The sequence below is a fragment of the Oncorhynchus kisutch genome, linkage group LG17 (genome assembly GCF_002021735.2).
Source record: "Oncorhynchus kisutch isolate 150728-3 linkage group LG17, Okis_V2, whole genome shotgun sequence".
In the NCBI taxonomy this organism is placed as follows: domain Eukaryota; kingdom Metazoa; phylum Chordata; class Actinopteri; order Salmoniformes; family Salmonidae; genus Oncorhynchus; species Oncorhynchus kisutch.
Genome location: NC_034190.2, coordinates 16,634,278 through 16,654,424, shown reverse-complemented (window position 1 = coordinate 16,654,424; position 20,147 = coordinate 16,634,278). Strand labels below are relative to the sequence as shown.

The following is a 20,147-nucleotide window of genomic DNA, read 5'->3' as shown; positions in this document are numbered from 1 at the left end:
GTCTACACTGTTGGTTAAGGGCTTGTAAGTAAGCATTTCATGATAAGGTCTACACTGTTGGTTAAGGGCTTGTAAGTAAGCATTTCATGATAAGGTCTACACTGTTGGTTAAGGGCTTGTAAGTAAGCATTTCATGATAAGGTCTACACTGTTGGTTAAGGGCTTGTAAGTAAGCATTTCATGATAAGGTCTACACTGTTGGTTAAGGGCTTGTAAGTAAGCATTTCATGATAAGGTCTACACTGTTGGTTAAGGGCTTGTAAGTAAGCATTTCATGATAAGGTCTACACTGTTGGTTAAGGGCTTGTAAGTAAGCATTTCATGATAAGGTCTACACTGTTGGTTAAGGGCTTGTAAGTAAGCATTTCATGATAAGGTCTACACTGTTGGTTAAGGGCTTGTAAGTAAGCATTTCATGATAAGGTCTACACTGTTGGTTAAGGGCTTGTAAGTAAGCATTTCATGATAAGGTCTACACTGTTGGTTAAGGGCTTGTAAGTAAGCATTTCATGATAAGGTCTACACTGTTGGTTAAGGGCTTGTAAGTAAGCATTTCATGATAAGGTCTACACTGTTGGTTAAGGGCTTGTAAGTAAGCATTTCATGATAAGGTCTACACTGTTGGTTAAGGGCTTGTAAGTAAGCATTTCATGATAAGGTCTACACTGTTGGTTAAGGGCTTGTAAGTAAGCATTTCATGATAAGGTCTACACTGTTGGTTAAGGGCTTGTAAGTAAGCATTTCATGATAAGGTCTACACTGTTGGTTAAGGGCTTGTAAGTAAGCATTTCATGATAAGGTCTACACTGTTGGTTAAGGGCTTGTAAGTAAGCATTTCATGATAAGGTCTACACTGTTGGTTAAGGGCTTGTAAGTAAGCATTTCATGATAAGGTCTACACTGTTGGTTAAGGGCTTGTAAGTAAGCATTTCATGATAAGGTCTACACGTGTATTCTGGCACATGTGACAAATACAGTTTGATTTATATTAGATGTTTTATTTGTGCATGACTTCACCTATGTGTGTTAGGGGCTGTTGGTTACAAGCACTTGCCCTCTTCCTACTTACAGCACTGCATGGCTTCTAGAGGGGGAAGGAATGCAGGAACATTCCTGAGGAGGATGCGTGGGTCGAGCTCTCTGTGTGTGTGCGCTAGCGCGCGTTTGAGTGTGCAGAGTCTACATCCTTGTATGTCTGTTTGTGTGGTGGTCTGGGAATTTAGATGTTTCTCTTTTGGCAGGAGGGTGGATCATACGGAAATGTTCTTCTGTGTGCAGATGGAAATGTATGGTTCTTTAATTGGGTGAATGACTTGTGAGTTCCATTTAGATCCTATTAGATCAACTAAAGGTCAAGGGGTCAACAACCTGTTCTGTCCCATGTCAATTGGCAGTAGGGGGAGGGACTAAATACATTCTGTACAACTTCTGTGCTGATTTTTAACAGTTCGACTGAAAGGTCTCTCTTTCTCACATTCTCCTCTTTCATTTTCCTGGTAGATCCTCTTACCTCTCGCCCCCTCTTTGTCACTTAGTCTGTCTTTCTCTCTCCCTTACTCTACGCTCTCTTCACCTCTCTCCCCTTCTCTCTCTTCCCTCTCTTTCCTTTTCATCCTCTCCTTTACTCTATCTCTTTCTCTGCTTCTCTCTCTCCAGGTATGTCCTCCTGTGTAATCAGGTGTAGGGTGACGTTTCTCTTAGATGCTGATCTTGGGTGGGTTTTCCATTATTCCCACGAATGGTTCATGTTAGGATTTGGGGAGGGAAAGCTGATCCTAGGGAAGACTTCACCCTTGAGCCACCAGAGCCCTGTGGACTCCATCATTACCCAGGGGCCTCAGGGAGACTGATGTCTCTGCCCTGTCATCCTGACCAGGGGGAGCCTTTAGAGGTGGACACAGTGCTTTCATCCTGAGGGGGACACACAGATCCTACCACCCAATGTAATTACAGAGAAAACTAATGCTAAAGACTGAACTAACTGTCAACAGTACCCAACACCTACAGACACATGCAAAGACCGAACTAATTCTGTCAACACTGCCCAACAGTAACAGACAGGCATGCCAAGACAGAGCTAACTCTGTCAATACTACCCAACACTAACAGACAGGCATTCCAAGACAGAGAGATGACATAAGTAGAGACACATACAGAGAGTCAAGAAAGAGACAGACATGACTATGTAGACCCTTTTCTATTGTTGTCCTGTTATCAGCACACTGTGGCCCATTTCAACACTGTAGCATTACAGTAGGCTGCATGGTTCTTATATAAAATATGATGAAACTAAAAGTCTACAAAGGGAGGGAAGAGGAGACTTTGGGCGGTGTGGAGCCAGGCACCCTGTTTCCAACAGCGGGGAAGAAAACAGCCACAGTGGCTGCCAAGAATCAATGTGAAAACTGGAGAGATCGAGTCTGCAGCCGCTGGCATCACAGTCAAACAGCCAGTCATGGGACCGCGAGGCTGTTGGCCAGCTGGCCCGGGGAATAACTCTGATGTCTGACCGGGGAGTGATGCTGCCTCGAGCTCGCAGCGAGGAGGGGCGCAGTACTCGCATACACAAATAAACTATGGGCTCGATTCAATCCGTAGCGCTGGAAATCAGCTCCGTAGCGCTGGAAATCAGCTCCTTAGCGCTGGAAATCAGCTCCGTAGCGCTGGAAATCAGCTCCGTAGCGCGATATAGCAGACATATACAGCGTTATACTATGAATGTCGTCTCCGAACGCCGGAATACTTGACATTTCTATCACGCTGTTGCACAGGTCATCAGAACTACGTATTGAATCGAGGCCTATGTTGATGACAGTCTGTTCCCGTTTATGTTGCCCCTTCTTTTAGAAGTTGACATCAGATATAATGATGGCAAAATATTTTCTTATGACAGATATATAGAATTTTAGCCATATTTGAATGATTTTATGTGTTTTTGTTCTTTGCCTATATTTTCTATTCACTTATAGGGCTATAGGCCTGGATATTGATTTCCTAAACTGTTATTGTCAGTTAGTCATTACGGTGATAGAGCAAGCAAGGTGTTTGAACAGGTGTGGCCTTCAAATCCGCTATTCTTGCAGGGGTTAAATCTCGCGTTAGGACCACAGGGGCGCGGAGGAAGGACATATTTTACGCACTTCACTCCAACAGCAATGAGTTTCATGGAACAAGGGGCATAACTGGAAACCACATTTGTCGGAGGTGAAACGAAGCGCTAACGTGTTCAGAGCTGCAGTTCTTTGGAAGGACACCGTGGAAGAATTATGGACAAAAACTAAAGAACAACATCTATGCGTAATTCCATTTGGTCATGATTACGGACTATCCATTGCAAGCCTAAAACGTTATGGTTAAAAAGTTGTAGCCAAAAGTTGCAGCATCTGACCATGTTGTCCCCAGTCAAATTTGATGAGGGAAATAAGATTCAGCCCTGACTTCTCTATGTGAACCCGTCGCTCTCCTCTCTCTCTCCCGCTCACTATGCGGCTTTGGAGCAGACCCAGACCATGCCGCCGGGTGATGCTCTGTCTCTGGTTACTTATCCTCGCTCTATCCGTGGCCACGCTGGCCCTCATGGACCTGGTCTTTCGGGATCAGACCCAGACACCGCCCAACTCGCCCCGCCGTCCCTTCCAGCGGCTCTCTGGTCCACCGGACCTGGAGGTGATCGTGGATTCCTGGGACCGTCTCAAACAGGAGCATAATCTCGGTCTCGCGCCGCTGAGCTCCCTGCAGGAGGACCAGCTTCTCTTCGTGCCATCAACCCAGGTGAGGAACCCAGGTCCGCCGCCGAGGAAGGGGAATTACCGGATGGTTATATCAAGCGCCAAGAAGGAATCAGCGGTCCCGGTGCTACCGACGCACGGGAATATGGGGAGACCGGTGCGGCTGAAGCTGGAGGGGCTAGAAACGGACATGGAGAAGTCTGCTCTGCAGAAATACGGCTTCAACGAGCTGGTGAGCGAACGGATCTCACTGCATCGCAGATTGCCCGAGGCTCGCCATCCTTCGTAAGTGTGCTGCATGTTCCCAAGGAGCGCACCACGCCAAAAAGGGCTCTTCAACAACGTATCTAAAATAACTAGATAGACTCGACAAGAGCTATCAATGACAAATATGTAGTCTAATTTCAAGATCTCACTAACTACGAAATATGGTATATTGTTTAGTAAAGCTAATGGGTTCGTGCGTAATTACTCGTGCGTCTATACCCCTGTCAATCAATGGGAATGCTTTGACAGGTGCCTCGTTGAGCGTTACAGTGAGTCGCTGCCGTCCGCGAGCGTGGTGATATGTTTCCATGACGAGGCTTGGTCCACGCTCCTCCGCACCGTGCACAGCGTGCTCGACACAGCGCCCAAGGAGTACCTGCGCGAGGTCCTGCTCGTGGACGACCTCAGTCAGCATGGTGCGTGTAGAAGACAGTACTCAAACAATTGGCACGAGTTGTATCTAATTAGTCTAAAGTACCACTACAACATCACTGCATGTCAGACGAAACTTGTTCACTCTATTCCCACCATATTCAACTATTTTATAGTGCAGATTCTGAATAGACCCCTAGCCCCCAAGTGTCCCAAACCCGTTTGCACTTGTCTGAAAGGATAGGTCTTAGTAATATGACCAAACTTCCACCTATAATCCGAGTTGTGCTATGCCCATGTTATTACTGTACACATTCATCCCTGGGGTTCATTTGGAATTGGGCATACAGTACCAGTCAAAAGTTTGGACACCACTACTCATTCAAGGGTTTTTCTTTATATTTACTATTTTCTACATTGTAGAATAATAGTGAAGACATCAAAACTATGAAACAACACATATGGAATCATGTAGTAACCAAAAAAGTGTTAAACAAATCCAAATATATTTTATATTTGAGATTCTTCAAAGTAGCCACCCTTTTCCTTGATGACAGCTTTGCACACTCTTGGCATTCTCTCAACCAGCTTCACGAGGTAGTCACCTGGAATGCATTTCAATTAACACGTGCCTTGTTAAATGTTAATTTGTGGAATTTCTTTCCTTAATGTATTTGAGCCAATCAGTTGTGTTGTGACGAGTTAGGGGTAGTATACAGAAGATAGCCCTATTTGGTAAAAGACCAAGTCCATATTATGGCAAGAACAGCTCAAATAAGTAAAGACAAACAACAGTCTATCATTACTTTAAGACATGAAGTTAATTCAATCTGGAAAATGTCAAGAAAAAAAATGTCAAGAAGTGCAGTCACAAAAAACATAAAGCGCTATGATGAAACTGGCTCTCATGAGGACCGCCACAGGAAAGGAAGACCCAGAGTTACCTCTTCTGCAGAGGATAAGTTCACTAGAGTTACCAGCCTCAGAAATTGCAGCCTAAATAAATGCTTCACAGAGTTCACAGACACATCTCAAAATCAACTGTTCAGAGGAGACTGCGTGAATCAGGCCGTCATGGTCAAATTGTTGCAAAGAAACAACTACTAAAGGACACCAATAAGAAGAAGAGACTTGCTTGGGCCAAGAAAGACGAGCAATAGACATTAGACCAGTGGAAATCTGTCCTTTGGTTTGAGTCCAAATTTGAGATTTTTGGTTCCAACTGCCGTGTCTTGTTGAGACGCATGGTAGGTGAGTGGATGATTTCCACATGTGTGGTTCCTACAATGAAGCATGGAAGAGGAGGTGTGATGGTGTGGGGGTGCTTTGCTGGTGACATTGTCAGTGATTTATTTAGAATTCAAGGCACACTTAATTAACCAGCATGGCTACAACAGCATTCTGCAGCAATACACCATCCCATCTGGTTTGCGTTAGTGGGACTATCATTTGTTTTTCAACAGGAAAATGACTACTTTGAAGTATAAAGAAGGTTAAAGAAATATTGTTTTGATTTGTTTAACACCTTTTTGATTACTACATGATTCCATATGTGTTATTTCATAGTTTTGATGTCTTCACTAATATTCTACAATGTAGATAATAGTAAGAATAAAGAAAAACCCTGGAATGAGGAGGTGTGTCCAAACTTTTGACTGGTACTGTGTGTGTCTGACCCTGACCCTGTCTCACCTATCTGTAGGTCACCTGACCCTACCTCACCTATCTGTAGGTCACCTGACCCTACCTCACCTATCTGTAGGTCACCTGACCGTGCCTCCCCTATCTGTAGGTCACCTGACCGTGCCTCCCCTATATGAAGGTCACCTGACCCTGTCTCACCTATATGAAGGTCACCTGACCGTGCCTCCCCTATCTGTAGGTCACCTGACCATGCCTCCCCTATATGAAGGTCACCTGACCGTGCCTCCCCTATTTGTAGGTCACCTGACCCTGTCTCACCTATCTGTAGGTCACCTGACCCTGTCTCACCTATCTGTAGGTCACCTGACCCTACCTCACCTATCTGTAGGTCGCCTGACCCTACCTCACCTATCTGTAGGTCACCTGACTGTGCCTCCCCTATATGTAGGTCACCTGAAGAGTGTGCTGAGTGAGTATGTGTTGCTGCTGGAAGGGGTGCGTCTGGTCCGCAGCACGTGGCGTCTAGGCGTGGCAGGGTGTCGCTCTCTGGGTGCAGCCAGAGCTGTGGGGGAGGTACTGGTCTTCATGGACTCACACTGCGAGTGCCACAGGGGCTGGTTGGAACCACTATTGGAGCGAGTGGCACAGGACAGGTACACACATAAACACACACACACACACACAAAATGGCACAATGTATGTCTGTGTTTGTGTGAATCTGTCTCTGTGTATTATATCTAATCCTTAATTGCCTCCGGACCATGGTAGCTTACTTGCTGAGCTGTATCCAGCAGGGTAGCAGCCATTTAGACTAGTTGATTAAACAGGGTCCTTATATTGCTGCCTGGCACTACTCCATCTCTCTCTCTCTCTCCCTCAAACCTCTTAATTCCCTTCCTGAATCCCTGCTCTTCTTCTGTGATGTTTTATGAAATTATAGGTTATCATCGACCAATAATCTGTCTGCAGATTTACATCCATGTAATAAAATCTTAGGTTTTTAATCTTCATTGCGAGAAAATGTTTCTGATCTAGTTCTAGAAGTTATATGAGTGTCTATCTCCTCCCATCTCCAGGACCAGAGTGGTGTCCCCCATCATAGACGTGATAGACTGGCAGACGTTCCAGTACAACGCCACCCAGTGGCCACACAGGGGAGTGTTTGACTGGAGACTGGACTTCAACTGGGAAACTATGTCCCAACAGGAAAACCAGGATTCAGCAGTGGAGCCTGTCCAGTAAATATAGTCTAACCTCTGGAAAACTACAGTCAAATACAGAGATTACAGACATGTCCAGCTCAAAATCGACCCCTAGTAGTACCTATCCCTGTCTAATCTTTTGATATTTCCTCTCCTTTCATTGTCCTATAGGAGTCCGGCGTTGGTGGGTGTGGTCTTAGCAATTGACAGACACTTCTTCCAGAGCGTGGGAGGTTATGATCCAGGCATGCTGTTCTGGGGGGCGGAGCAGATGGAGTTGTCCATCAGGGTAAAGAAGGGAGGTTATTTATTTAATTTAACCTTTATTTAACCAGGTAGGCTAGTTGAGAACAAGTTCTCATTTACAACTGCGACCTGGCCAAGATAAAGCAAAGCAGTGCGACACAAACAACAACACAGAGTTACACATGGAATAAACAAACATACAGTCAATAATACAGTAGAAAAAGGACCTCTACACCAGGTGGTGTCAGAGGAAGGCCCTAAAAATTGTCAAAGACCCCAGCCACCCCAGTTATAGACTGTTCTCTCTACTACCACATGGCAAGCGTTACTGGAGAGCCAAGTCTAGGACAAAAAGGCTTCAACAGTTTTTACCCCCAATCCATAAGACTCCTGAACAGGTAATCAAATGGCTACCTGGACTATTTGCATTGTGTGCCCCCCAACCACTCTTCTTACGCTGCTGCTACTCTCTGTTTATCATATATGAATAGTCAATTTAACTATACATTCATGTACATACTGTGGGGCAAAAAAGTATTTAGTCAGCCACCAATTGTGCAAGTTCTCCCACTTAAAAAGATGAAAGAGGCCTGTAATTTTCATCATAGGTACACTTCAACTATGACAGACAAAATGAGGGGGAAAAAATCCAGAAAATCACATTGTAGGATTGTTTATGAATTTATTTGCAAATTATGGTGGAAAATAAGTATTTGGTCAATAACAAAAGTTTATCTCAATACTTTGTTATATACCCTTTGTTGGCAATGACAGAGGTCAAATGTTTTCTGTAAGTCTTCACAAGGTTTTCACACACTGTTGCTTGTATTTTGGCCCATTCCTCCATGCAGATCTCCTCTAGAGCAGTGATGTTTTGGGGCTGTTGCTGGGCAAAACGGACTTTCAACTCCCTCCAAAGATTTTCTATGGGGTTGAGATCTGGAGACTGGCTAGGCCACTCCAGGACCTTAAAATGCTACTTACGAAGAACTTGCACAATTGGTGGCTGACTAAATACTTTTTTGCCCCACTGTACTACCTCAATTGGGCTGACCAACCAGTGCTCCTGAACATTGGCTAACCGGGCTATCTGCATTGTGTTCTGACACCCACCACCTGCCAACCCCTCTTTTACGCTACTGCTGCTCTCTGTTCATCATATATGCATAGTCACTTTAACCATATCTACATGTACATACTACCTCAATCAGCCTGACTAACCGGTGTCTGTATGTAGCCTTCCTACTTTTATAGCCTCGCTTCTGTATAGAGGCTGTCTTTTTACTGCTGTTTTATTTCTTTACCATTGGTTAGAGCCTGTAAGTAAGCATTTCACTGTAAGATTTACACCTGTTGTATTCAGCGCATGTTATTTATTTTTATTTTTTATTTTACCTTTATTTAACCAGGTAGGCAAGTTGAGAACAAGTTCTCATTTACAATTGCGACCTGGCCAAGATAAAGCAAAGCAGTTCGACAGATAAAACGACACAGAGTTACACATGGAGTAAAAACAAACATACAGTCAATAATACAGTATAAACAAGTCTATATACAATGTGAGCAAATGAGGTGAGAAGGGAGGTAAAGGCAAAAAAGGCCATGATGGCAAAGTAAATACAATATAGCAAGTAAAATACTGGAATGGTAGTTTTGCAATGGAAGAATGTGCAAAGTAGAAATAAAAAATAATGGGGTGCAAAGGAGCAAAATAAATAAATAAATTAAAATTAAATTAAATTAGTAGATGACATGGAGCCAGTGGGTTTGGCGACGAGTATGAAGCGAGGGCCAGCCAACGAGAGCGTACAGGTTGCAATGGTGGGTAGTATATGGGGCTTTGGTGATAAAACGGATTGCACTGTGATAGACTGCATCCAATTTGTTGAGTAGGGTATTGGAGGCTATTTTGTAAATGACATCGCCAAAGTCGAGGATTGGTAGGATGGTCAGTTTTACAAGGGTATGTTTGGCAGCATGAGTGAAGGATGCTTTGTTGCGAAATAGGAAGCCAATTCTAGATTTAACTTTGGATTGGAGATGTTTGATATGGGTCTGGAAGGAGAGTTTACAGTCTAACCAGACACCTAAGTATTTGTAGTTGTCCACGTATTCTAAGTCAGAGCCGTCCAGAGTAGTGATGTTGGACAGGCGGGTAGGTGCAGGTAGCGATCGGTTGAAGAGCATGCATTTAGTTTTACTTTTATTTAAGAGCAATTGGAGGCCACGGAAGGAGAGTTGTATGGCATTGAAGCTTGCCTGGAGGGTTGTTAACACAGTGTCCAAAGAAGGGCCGGAAGTATACAGAATGGTGTCTTCTGCGTAGAGGTGGATCAGGGACTCACCAGCAGCAAGAGCGACCTCATTGATGTATACAGAGAAGAGAGTCGGTCCAAGAATTGAACCCTGTGGCACCCCCATAGAGACTGCCAGAGGTCCGGACAGCAGACCCTCCGATTTGACACACTGAACTCTATCAGAGAAGTAGTTGGTGAACCAGGCGAGGCAATCATTTGAGAAACCAAGGCTGTCGAGTCTGCCGATGAGGATATGGTGATTGACAGAGTCGAAAGCCTTGGCCAGATCAATGAATACGGCTGCACAGTTTTTTTTATTTAAGAGCAGTTGGAGGCCACAGAAGGAGAGTTGTATGGCATTGAAGCTCGTCTGGAGGTTAGTTAACACAGTGTTCAAAGAAGGGCCAGAAGTATACAGAATGGTGTTGTCTGCGTAGAGGTGGATCAGAGAATCACCAGCAGCAAGCGCGACATCATTGATGTATACAGAGACTGCCAGAGGTCAGGACAATAGGACCTCCGATTTGACACACTGAACTCTGTCAGAGAAGTATTTGGTGAACCAGGGTAGGCAGTCATTTGAGAAACCTAGGCTGTTGAGTCTGCCGATAAGAATGTGGTGATTGACAGAGTCGAAAGCCTTGGCTAGGTCAATGAATACATCTGCACACTATTGTCTCTTATCGATGGCGGTTATGATATCGTTTAGGACCTTGAGTGGGGCTGAGGTGCACCCATGACCAGCTCGGAAACCAGATTGCATAGCGGAGAAGGTATGGTGGGATTTGAAATGGTCGGTGATCTGTTTGTTAACTTGGCTTTCGAAGACCTTAGAGAGGAAGGGTAGGATAGATATAGGTCTGTAGCATTTTGGCTCTAGAGTGTCTCCCCCTTTGAAGAGGGGGATGACCGCGGCAGCTTTCCAATCTTTGGGGATCTCAGACGATATGAAAGAGAGGTTCAACAGGCTAGTAATAGGGGTTGCAACAATTTCAGCTGATAATTTTAGAAAGAGAGGGTCCAGATTGTCTAGCCCTGCTGATTTGTACGGGTCCAGATTTTGCAGCTCTTTCAGAACATCAGCTATCTGGATTTTGGTGAAGGAGAAATGGGGAGGCTTGGGCAAGTTGCTGTGGGGGGTGCAGGGCTGTTGACCAGGGTAGGGGTGGCCAGGTGGAAAGCATGGCCAGCCGTAGAAAAATGCTTATTGAAATTCTCAATTATCGTGGATTTATCGGTGGTGACAGTGTTTCCTAGCCTCAGTGCTGTGGGCATCTGGGAGGAGGTGCTCTTATTCTCCATGGACTTTACAGTGTCCCAGAACTTTTTGGAGTTTGTGCTACAGGATGCAAATTTCTGTTTGAAAAAGATAGCCTTTGCTTTCCTAACTGCCTGTGTATATTGGTTCCTAACTTCCCTGAAAACGTGCATATCGCGGGGGCTATTCGATGCTAATGCAGTACGGCACAGGATGTTTTTGTGCTGGTCAAGGGCAGTCAGGTCTGGAGTGAACCAAGGGCTATATCTGATCCTGGTTGTACATTTTTTGGAATGGGGCATGCTTATTTATGATGGTGAGGAAAGCACTTTTAAAGAATAACCAGGCATCCTCTACTGACGGAAGGTCAATATCCTTCCAGGATACCCCGGCCAGGTCGATTAGAAAGGCCTGCTCGCTGAAGTGTTTTAGGGAGCGTTTGACAGTGATGAGGGGTGGTCGTTTGACCGCAGACCCATTACGGACGCAGGCAATGAGGCAGTGATCGCTGAGATCCTGGTTGAAGACAACAGAGGTGTATTTGGAGGGCAGGTTGGTTAGGATGATATCTATGAGGGTGCCCGTGTTTACGGATTTGTGGTTGTACCCGGTAGGTTCATTGATAATTTATGTGAGATTGGAGGTATCGAGTTTAGATTGTAGGATGGCCGGGGTGTTAAGCATGTCCCAGTTTAGGTCACCTAATAGCACAAGCTCTGAAGATAGATGGGGGGCAATCAATTCAGATATGGTGTACAGGGCACAGAAGGTGGTCTATAGCAAGCGGCAACGGTGAGAGACTTGTTTCTTGGTTATGGTTATGACCATAGAGGTATAAATAAAACTAGAGACTTCGTCCAAGATATCCGACTGTTGTTGTCAACGTAATCCACTAACATTTGCCGATTCACGGACCGTCTATATCCGGGTTGCATACGGACCAACTTCATATTCGCACGAGCACTCAGTGCCCATGGAGAATAGCTCTATGCAGTGAAGACATCATCACGCCATCCAAAAACATGCCAGACATTGGATGAATATAAAATGTTAATATCTTTGGCTGTGAGTGATGGAGAAAAAAATAGTGCTCAGCGAAAATTCGAATTACAATTCTAAGTATACTAATTCAATGGATGTTTAGTGAAACATTACAGGTCCCGCGATAGAAATATAAGGTCATTTTCGATTGAGCTGACATATGCAGCATTTACCGAGAATACAGTCTCCACTATTGTGGGAAACATTGCCTTTAAATTTCAATTTATTTATTTTATTTTTTATTTTACCTTTATTTAACCAGGTAGGCAAGTTGAGAACAAGTTCTCATTTACAATTGCGACCTGGCCAAGATAAAGCAAAGCAGTTCGACAGATAAAACGACACAGAGTTACACATGGAGTAAAAACAAACATACAGTCAATAATGCAGTATAAACAAGTCTATATACAATGTGAGCAAATGAGGTGAGAAGGGAGGTAAAGGCAAAAAAGGCCATAATGGCAAAGTAAATACAATATAGCAAGTAAAATACTGGAATGGTAGTTTTGCAATGGAAGAATGTGCAAAGTAGAAATAAAAAATAATGGGGTGCAAAGGAGCAAAATAAATAAATAAATTAAAATTAAATTAAATTAGTAGATGACATGGAGCCAGTGGGTTTGGCGACGAGTATGAAGCGAGGGCCAGCCAACGAGAGCGTACAGGTTGCAATGGTGGGTAGTATATGGGGCTTTGGTGATAAAACGGATTGCACTGTGATAGACTGCATCCAATTTGTTGAGTAGGGTATTGGAGGCTATTTTGTAAATGACATCGCCAAAGTCGAGGATTGGTAGGATGGTCAGTTTTACAAGGGTATGTTTGGCAGCATGAGTGAAGGATGCTTTGTTGCGAAATAGGAAGCCAATTCTAGATTTAACTTTGGATTGGAGATGTTTGATATGGGTCTGGAAGGAGAGTTTACAGTCTAACCAGACACCTAAGTATTTGTAGTTGTCCACGTATTCTAAGTCAGAGCCGTCCAGAGTAGTGATGTTGGACAGGCGGGTAGGTGCAGGTAGCGATCGGTTGAAGAGCATGCATTTAGTTTTACTTTTATTTAAGAGCAATTGGAGGCCACGGAAGGAGAGTTGTATGGCATTGAAGCTTGCCTGGAGGGTTGTTAACACAGTGTCCAAAGAAGGGCCGGAAGTATACAGAATGGTGTCTTCTGCGTAGAGGTGGATCAGGGACTCACCAGCAGCAAGAGCGACCTCATTGATGTATACAGAGAAGAGAGTCGGTCCAAGAATTGAACCCTGTGGCACCCCCATAGAGACTGCCAGAGGTCCGGACAGCAGACCCTCCGATTTGACACACTGAACTCTATCAGAGAAGTAGTTGGTGAACCAGGCGAGGCAATCATTTGAGAAACCAAGGCTGTCGAGTCTGCCGATGAGGATATGGTGATTGACAGAGTCGAAAGCCTTGGCCAGATCAATGAATACGGCTGCACAGTAATGTTTCTTATCGATGGCGGTTAAGATATCGTTTAGGACCTTGAGCGTGGCTGAGGTGCACCCATGACCAGCTCTGAAACCGGATTGCATAGCAGAGAAGGTATGGTGAGATTCGAAATGGTCGGTAATCTGTTTGTTGACTTGGCTTTCGAAGACCTTAGAAAGGCACGGTAGGATAGATATAGGTCTGTAGCAGTTTGGGTCAAGAGTGTCCCCCCCTTTGAAGAGGGGGATGACCGCAGCTGCTTTCCAATCTTTGGGAATCTCAGACGACACGAAAGAGAGGTTGAACAGGCTAGTAATAGGGGTGGCAACAATTTCGGCAGATAATTTTAGAAAGAAAGGGTCCAGATTGTCTAGCCCGGCTGATTTGTAGGGGTCCAGATTTTGCAGCTCTTTCAGAACATCAGCTGAATGGATTTGGGAGAAGGAGAAATGGGGAAGGCTTGGGCGAGTTGCTGTTGGGGGTGCAGTGCTGTTGTCCGGGGTAGGAGTAGCCAGGTGGAAAGCATGGCCAGCCGTAGAAAAATGCTTATTGAAATTCTCAATTATGGTGGATTTATCAGTGGTGACAGTGTTTCCTATCTTCAGTGCAGTGGGCAGCTGGGAGGAGGTGTTCTTATTCTCCATGGACTTTACAGTGTCCCAGAACTTTTTTGAGTTAGTGTTGCAGGAAGCAAATTTCTGCTTGAAAAAGCTAGCCTTGGCTTTTCTAACTGCCTGTGTATAATGATTTCTAGCTTCCCTGAACAGCTGCATATCACGGGGGCTGTTCGATGCTAATGCAGAACGCCATAGGATGTTTTTGTGTTGGTTAAGGGCAGTCAGGTCTGGGGAGAACCAAGGGCTATATCTGTTCCTGGTTCTAAATTTCTTAAATGGGGCATGTTTATTTAAGATGGTTAGGAAGGCATTTAAAAAAAATATCCGGGCATCCTCTACTGACGGGATGAGATCAATATCCTTCCAGGATACCCCGGCCAGGTCGATTAGAAAGGCCTGCTCGCAGAAGTGTTTCAGGGAGCGTTTTACAGTGATGAGTGGAGGTCGTTTGACCAACCTGCCCTCCAAATACACCTCTGTTGTCTTCAACCAGGATCTCAGCGATCACTGCCTCATTGCCTGCGTCCGTAATGGGTCTGCGGTCAAACGACCACCCCTCATCACTGTCAAACGCTCCCTAAAACACTTCAGCGAGCAGGCCTTTCTAATCGACCTGGCCGGGGTATCCTGGAAGGATATTGACCTTCCGTCAGTAGAGGATGCCTGGTTATTCTTTAAAAGTGCTTTCCTCACCATCATAAATAAGCATGCCCCATTCCAAAAAATGTACAACCAGGATCAGATATAGCCCTTGGTTCACTCCAGACCTGACTGCCCTTGACCAGCACAAAAACATCCTGTGCCGTACTGCATTAGCATCGAATAGCCCCTGCGATATGCACGTTTTCAGGGAAGTTAGGAACCAATATACACAGGCAGTTAGGAAAGCAAAGGCTATCTTTTTCAAACAGAAATTTGCATCCTGTAGCACAAACTCAAAAAATAAAAATAAAAAATAAAAATGGTCCGATTGTCTATTCAGATAGCAGCCGTACAGCTGAACTTCCGCAATGGGGATTGAATAGGGTGGCTCACAATTGGCCCAGCTTCATACGGGGTAGGCCGTCATTGTAAATAAGAATTTGTACTTAACCGACTTGTTAAAAAAAGGTTAAATAAAAACAATAAAAATAGAGCCCTACAGTGTCTAATTAGGAATTTTCAAATGTGACTTCTCTATGTGGGGGGTGTAAGGAGCGGGGGATGTAAGGAGCAGGGGGGGGGGGGTGTAAGGAGCGGGGGGGGGGGGGGGGTGTAAGGAGCGGGGGGGGGTGTAAGGAGCGGGGGGGGGTGTAAGGAGCGGGGGGTGTAAGGAGCGGGGGGGGTGTAAGGAGCAGGGGGGGTGTAAGGAGCTGTCCATCAGGGTAAATGGGGGGGGGGTTATATATGGAATGCAAAGGGCTGATTGATGATGGAATGTCTCACTAGCAGGATTATGTAGCATGTTACATATGGGCCCTGGTCGAAAGTAGTGCACTAGTGAATAGGGTGCCGTTATGGAATTTTTATATCCATCATGGAATGTTTAATTGGTTTGGTTTGGAATGATGAGCAAATGGAGACCTTGGGAAATAAAGAGGAATAGGATCGCAGTGGTTGATAGTGTATTTGCAGACAGGTGTCAGTGAATGTGAAGCGTTTGTGATCCTAGCAATTAAAGATTCAAACATACATCTTCATTTGAAAGACATTTTGACAATGTAGCGAAAGTAATGGAGTCTGAGTGGAGACACACCTGTCTGTGTCTGTGGAGCTTAGATGTGCGGATGATTCTACAAAGCTTCTGTAGATTGGGCTGCTCATCTTGGTGAAGTCATATTCCAACAAAAAAGGTGATGGCATCTCCCTGTCTCTGTCTGTCTGTTTGTCCCGGTCCAGGTGTGGTTGTGTGGGGGCTCCATGGAGGTGGTCCCCTGCTCCAGAGTGGCTCACCTGGGGCGCCATCACCAGCCCTATACCCTCCCTGACCAGGACATCCTCCAGAGGAACAAGATACGCATAGCTGACACCTGGCTGGATGCCTTCAGGAAGATCTACTATAAGAGAGATACACTAGCTCACTTCATCAGGCAGGTAGGGTGTGTGTATGTGGTGTGTGCACATGTGTGTGTGTGCGTGCATTTATATCTATAGGCGTGTATGTGTCCTGTGTGTGCAAATCATTAGGATCACCTTCTTAATATTGAGTTGCACCCCCTTTTGCTCTCAGGGCATGGACTACAGGGATGTTGGCTCATATTGACTTCAATACTTCCCATAGTTGTGTCAAGCTGTCTGGATGTCCTTTGGGTGGTGGACCATTCATGACACACGGGAAACTGTTGAGCGTGAAAAACCCATCAGCGTTGCAGTTCTTGACCCGATCAGGTGCACCTGGAACCTACTACCATACCCTGTTCAAAGGCACTTAAATGTTGTCTTGCCTATTCACCCTCTGAATGGCACACACACATCCAAGTCTCAAGGCTTAAAAATCCTTTAACCTGTCTCCTCCCCTTTATCTACACTGATTGAAGTGGATTTAACAGGTGACATCAATAAGGGATTATAGCTTTCACCTGGATTTACCTGGTCAGTCTGTCATGGAAAGAGCAGGTGTTCCTAATGTTTTATACAATCAGTGTGTGTGTGTCTGTGTGTGTGTGTGTGTGTGTGTGTGTGTGTGTGTGTGTGTGTGTGTGTTTGCGCATATCTGCTTCTGTCATTGATCTCAAATGAATGTGTGTGTCCTGTTCCCTGTGCAGTCTGAGAGTCCTAACATTACAGAGCTAGTCAGACTGAAGAAGAGACTGGGCTGTCGTAACTTCCACTGGTTCCTGACTAATGTCTACCCAGACCTCTATATACCCCAGGACAGACCTTCACTCTCAGGGGAGGTAGAACTCACCCCCCCACACACACTTGTATAGCTATTATATCATTATCCTTATACTTGGTCAAATATATTGTGTTATTCTTGTGCTGTATGTTGAACATGAATGTATCATATAATATATTGTGCCTGTATGTTGAACATGAATGTATCATATAACATATTGTGCCTGTATGTTGAACATGAATGTATCATATAACATATTGTGCCTGTATGTTGAACATGAATGTATCATATAACATATTGTGCCTGTATGTTGAACATGAATGTATCATATAACATATTGTGCCTGTATGTTTGAAGCTGTACAATGTTGGCACTGGCTATTGTGCAGATTACCCTGGAGGACGGGGTGCACAGGGCGCCACTATGGACATAGCACCCTGCAGTGGCAATGGCTACCAGGTAACCATGACAATGATGATATTGGAGACAGTGAGAGCAGATCCTAAATCAGAAGATCATGATGATGCTGATGTAGTGATGAAGACTAAAGTTTTACTCCCCTGTCTGTTCTCTCTTCAGCACTGTGAGCTAAACTCCATGGGAGAGGTGCGCTGGGGTCCAGCGGGACGGCTGTGTTTCCACGCCCAAGGGGAGAGGGTGGTACTAACACTGTGCCCCGCCCATCAGCCACCACACAACAAACCACAGTGGAGGGTCATCAAGGTCAGTGAAGGGGCAAAGGTCATGCATGACATTACAAATGCAAACTTGTACAAAATAAATAAGCAAAAAATAATAATAGAGCTGTATGAAGTGTTACTTATTTAGGTGTTTGTAATTTGACGCAGATATAATGATAATACAGACAATTAATAATTTATAGATTTTTTTCTTCAGCTGAGTGGCCAGGTGGTTCACTTGCAGACCCAGAGATGTCTGGAAGCTGTGAAGGAGGAGGGGGATAAGCAGCAGAGGGACACAGGAGGTCACCAGAGAGGGGGCAACGCTACCCAGAAGGGTCTGTTCCTGCGCCCCTGTGCCCATCAGCCCCGGCAACAGTGGCACTTCGAACAGCTAGTTGTCCCTAAAGGGGCCTGAGACTGACTTGAAGTATAGTTACAGTACATTGCCTAAAGGCACATAATAAAAGCACATGTTGTAAGGAGCCAGTTTCATAAGTGGGTCTCTATGGGCAAGAGGTCTAAGGCTAAATTCAATAGCAATGCTGATGTGGCTATACTGTATGTCTGCATATTCTTTGCAATGGCTTGTGGAATCAGCATCTTGCCTGCATTTAGATTTGGTTTCTGTTTTAAGGACATATAATGCAAGTTCTATGGTGTGAACAAACCATAAATCACAGAGGAAATAAGCTGTATGATTTTGTATAATGCTGCACATAAAGGAATATTCTATATTATGAAATTGCCAGATATAGTTAGCGAATAGCCTATAATGTAGGCTTAATGGTGACAGAATCCTTTAGAATCATTTAGAAGTGCAAACAATCAAGATTTTTCATCCTGAATAAAATATCTAACAAAAGTATCAATAGTATGGTGTGTGGATGTTTCAATGTATAAACATCTCCAAGCTCAGAAGTAACAAAGGCCTACACAATTCCGACAATTCAGATGGCAGACTGATCAATTCGCTGACTGATAGAACAGGCATTGCCACCTTTATTACCAGGAGAGTCAGCATACAATCATCTTCTGTACATATCAAGATGAGTTTGGCTCCTCGTGTGACTGGTCAGAGAACCATAGTGGTTAAACCGGTTGGAGAATTCAAGGAATTCAAATGGCTTTTCTCCAGTGCAGAGGAGCTTGTGTTGAGACAGATCCCCAGACTGAGTGAAGCTTTTACCACACCCACTACAGGTGTATGGTTTCTCACCTGTGGAAGTCAGATAATGTTTTTTTCCAAGTATGAGAGCCTAAAAAACAGGTGAAGTGTCAGGTGAAGTGTGAGATGTGCCTTTCTTGCCTACTGCTTGTCTCATTGGGAGCAGGAGAACTTCCTCTCACCAGTGTGAACAGACAGGTGAGTCCAGTGGAGCGACTTCTGTTTGAAAGCCTTCCCGTAGTACCGGTATTTCAACGGCTTGAGTCCCGAGTGGATTAACAAGTGACAACGGTAACTGCTGTTCTCTGAGAAGCACTTGCCACACTCCTTGCATTTATAAGGCTTCTCTCCAGTGTGGATGAATATGTGAATGTCCAGGCTCATAGGAGTACTGTTGATTTCCCCAGACTCCCAGACAGACCACAGGCTTAGTGTCCTTAGGTTTAGAGCCCTCTGGTTCATGACACCGGTAAGGCCCCAGTCCCCAGCAATTCTCAAAGCTTTTCCCACAGTCGGAGAAACCGTTGTGTCCATTGGTGCAAAAACTGCCCTTTTGTGCAAATTCTTGCAGTGCTTCAGCAGGGTGCCCAGGTAGGAAAATCTGCAGGCATAGGTGGACTTTCCCCGGAACGCTGGGGGGACGGGCAGGTTTCTGAGGAAGGGCAGAGGGGTGGGCCTGGCGTGTGTGGATGTCTAGCTGTCATGGGGTGTGGAATATACAGCTACAGTGGGAACATCTGTTTGTGAGGGCGTGTACTGTTTTACTCTTTGAGACATGGCTTTTCAACATGGCCAGGTACTGCTTCTGGTGTTTGGTCTTGATGTGGTTGTCCAGGAAGTAATAGTCAGTGAAGGAGATGGTGCAGTGTGGACAAGGTAAGAACTTCAGAGAAGAGACTGAGGTAGAGGGATAGAGGTGGAAGGAGGGACAGAGAAAGAGAACATAATAAATAAATAATCCCTGTTGATATCAAATTAAAATCTTCAGTAATTCATCAACCATTTAAACTGCAATGTTGCGACTAGACTATGTATGAACAGTATGTCCTACCTAGATTGTTGTCTTCATCCCTTCTGGCAACCGTCTCATCCTTCACCAAACATACTTTTCTCTCAGTCTGAGAATCTTAACCACCACTTTATAGATTAGAAAAATGAAGAAACCACAGTCAGCATAAACCAACCATCTAATTGCCCTTGTCTAGTTACGAACTGTCACATGTTGGGAACGATTACTAACTCTTCTTACATTAGATCATCTTGTTAGTATCACCACAGGACTCCTCCATATCTTGCTACACCTGGTCAATTGGGTGGAATATGTTTGATGTTATTGGATGTGCTTTTGCTTCTCCAGCCAGGA

General features: G+C 44.7%; 1 protein-coding gene across 1 annotated transcript; it reads left to right on the top strand.

Annotated features, from left to right (window-relative positions):
- Positions 1-2,996: 2,996 nt before the first annotated feature.
- Positions 2,997-18,490, top strand: LOC109907247 (polypeptide N-acetylgalactosaminyltransferase 15). Its single transcript, XM_020505111.2, has 10 exons — positions 2,997-4,013; positions 4,245-4,411; positions 6,460-6,664; positions 7,088-7,249; positions 7,385-7,502; positions 15,997-16,191; positions 16,863-16,994; positions 17,294-17,395; positions 17,516-17,659; positions 17,834-18,490. The coding sequence occupies exons 1-10, from the start codon at positions 3,484-3,486 to the stop codon at positions 18,032-18,034; spliced, it is 1,956 nt and encodes a 651-aa protein (XP_020360700.1). The 5' UTR covers positions 2,997-3,483; the 3' UTR covers positions 18,035-18,490.
- The last annotated feature ends 1,657 nt before the right edge of the window (positions 18,491-20,147 follow it).

Coding starts and splice junctions, on each gene's coding strand:
- LOC109907247 (XM_020505111.2), top strand. CDS start 3,484: ATGCGGCTTTGGAGCAGACCCAGACCATGCCGCCGGGTGATGCTCTGT. Junction 6,665..7,087: donor GAGCGAGTGGCACAGGACAG/GTACACACATAA, acceptor TCCCATCTCCAG/GACCAGAGTGGTGTCCCCCA. Junction 7,250..7,384: donor TCAGCAGTGGAGCCTGTCCA/GTAAATATAGTC, acceptor ATTGTCCTATAG/GAGTCCGGCGTTGGTGGGTG.